At 34.6% G+C, this 1,519-nt stretch overlaps 1 protein-coding gene across 1 annotated transcript; it reads left to right on the forward strand.

The window, feature by feature from the left end:
* The first annotated feature begins 352 nt into the window (after nt 1-352).
* On the forward strand, nt 353-1,518 carry LOC107683018 (protein NDRG2-like). Its single transcript, XM_016479111.1, has 4 exons — nt 353-486; nt 1,186-1,224; nt 1,306-1,357; nt 1,450-1,518. Exons 1-4 carry the CDS (start codon nt 389-391, stop codon nt 1,501-1,503), a joined length of 243 nt encoding a protein of 80 aa, XP_016334597.1. The 5' UTR covers nt 353-388; the 3' UTR covers nt 1,504-1,518.
* Nucleotide 1,519: the final 1 nt, after the last annotated feature.

Raw genomic sequence — 1,519 nt, forward strand, 5'->3', positions numbered from 1 at the left:
ATAAAAATTTGACATTCAACTCATTTGCATATTTAAACATAACCTTCTAGAACACTTGTATACAAAACAGTTGTCTTAATATACTGTGATTAATCAACCAAAGAAGTATGGTGATAGCTCATTAAATACATTCAATTACATAAGAAAAAGCGGCTTTGGATCAGAACTAACACAGCTAGTTCTTGGAAATGGAAAATTGTCCAATTCTAGTTTAACATCATTACACAGAAATGTTTGACTACAGAATGATGTGACTGACCAATCAGAATCAAGTATTTCAGGGAACATTGTAATCATTTTGTATAATGCCGTCCTTTATAAAGATGATGGTGTGTAAAAGGTTAAACACTGATTTGTCGTGTGTGTATGTGTTTGTTTTCAGGAAGAGATGTCGGCAAACACAGAGCTCATTCAAACTCACAGAGAGAGAATCTCTAAAGCGCCAAACCTCATCAACATCGAACTCTTCTGGAAAAGCTACCAGGGGTAAAATCACACACATGCACCACGAAACCAGTTCAACAGCCAGAAGCATACAGTGACGTGTGTATAAAACTTTGCTAAATTACTGTTTGATTTGGACTTGGTAAAGCCATATGTTCCAAATATGGATTTCATTACACCAACAATATAGTCAGATTGTTGAAACTTTGGTCAATTTTGAACACTATGATTAATTTTTGCATCCCAATAATAATAATAATAATAATAAACATATCTTAATGTTTCATTTTACTTTTTTTTTTTTAAATAATGTAGTAATAATTCAATAATTAAATATAATTCACACACATGTCCGCTTCATTAGTTGCTATTCATAAAAAATGTATATATATTTGAAAATCTGAAAGAATTATGTAGAATTGTGATGGTCAAAGATCATCATCATTCATTGTTTGCATGTATCGTCACTTTTTTGTTGTTGTTGTTGTTGATCATACTACCAAAGCAGAAAATTAATGAGAAATTAATTACGTACGTTTGAATGCTGTGTACTTGCATGCTCAAAAATACACTTCAAATTGCATTAAAAAGTGATCCATCCATAACTATCAATTCCATGCAATTAAGATGCGATGCATTGTACCAGCAAGCATATTCACACACGTGATACAACACAATGAAAGAAATGCACTTTTAGCACCTTAATAATCAAACTTTTATGTTTTTCTTTGTGCCTTACAGTCGCAGAGATCTGAACGTCGAGAGGAATAACACGTTCAAGTAAGAATGATGAAAAATAAAGCCATTCTCTCTTACAGACGTCTCTCTTTTGGCGTCTCCTCACGTGTCTGTGTCTTTCAGATGTCCTGTGATGCTGGTGGTCGGTGATCAGGCTCCGTATGAGGAAGCTGCTGTAAGTCTTTATGTCAGTCAGTCGTAAAAAGGAAATGGCTTATCCACAGCAATCCTGATTCATCTCACTGCACGTCTGTTTCTGCCCACTAGGTGGAGTGCAACAGCAAACTAGATCCAACTACGACCTCATTTCTCAAGGTCTAAACTTCACCTGTTTCAT

Source organism: Sinocyclocheilus anshuiensis, unplaced genomic scaffold (genome assembly GCF_001515605.1).
Source record: "Sinocyclocheilus anshuiensis isolate Anshui unplaced genomic scaffold, SAMN03320099.WGS_v1.1 C32816790, whole genome shotgun sequence".
Classification (NCBI taxonomy): domain Eukaryota; kingdom Metazoa; phylum Chordata; class Actinopteri; order Cypriniformes; family Cyprinidae; genus Sinocyclocheilus; species Sinocyclocheilus anshuiensis.

What these genes read in the sequence shown, in the direction of transcription:
- LOC107683018 (XM_016479111.1), top strand. Translation starts at nt 389, where the DNA reads ATGTCGGCAAACACAGAGCTCATTCAAACTCACAGAGAGAGAATCTCT. An exon ending in GAGAGGAATAACACGTTCAA is followed by an intron (nt 1,225 to 1,305) that starts GTAAGAATGATG and finishes TGTGTCTTTCAG; the next exon opens with ATGTCCTGTGATGCTGGTGG. An exon ending in CTCCGTATGAGGAAGCTGCT is followed by an intron (nt 1,358 to 1,449) that starts GTAAGTCTTTAT and finishes TCTGCCCACTAG; the next exon opens with GTGGAGTGCAACAGCAAACT.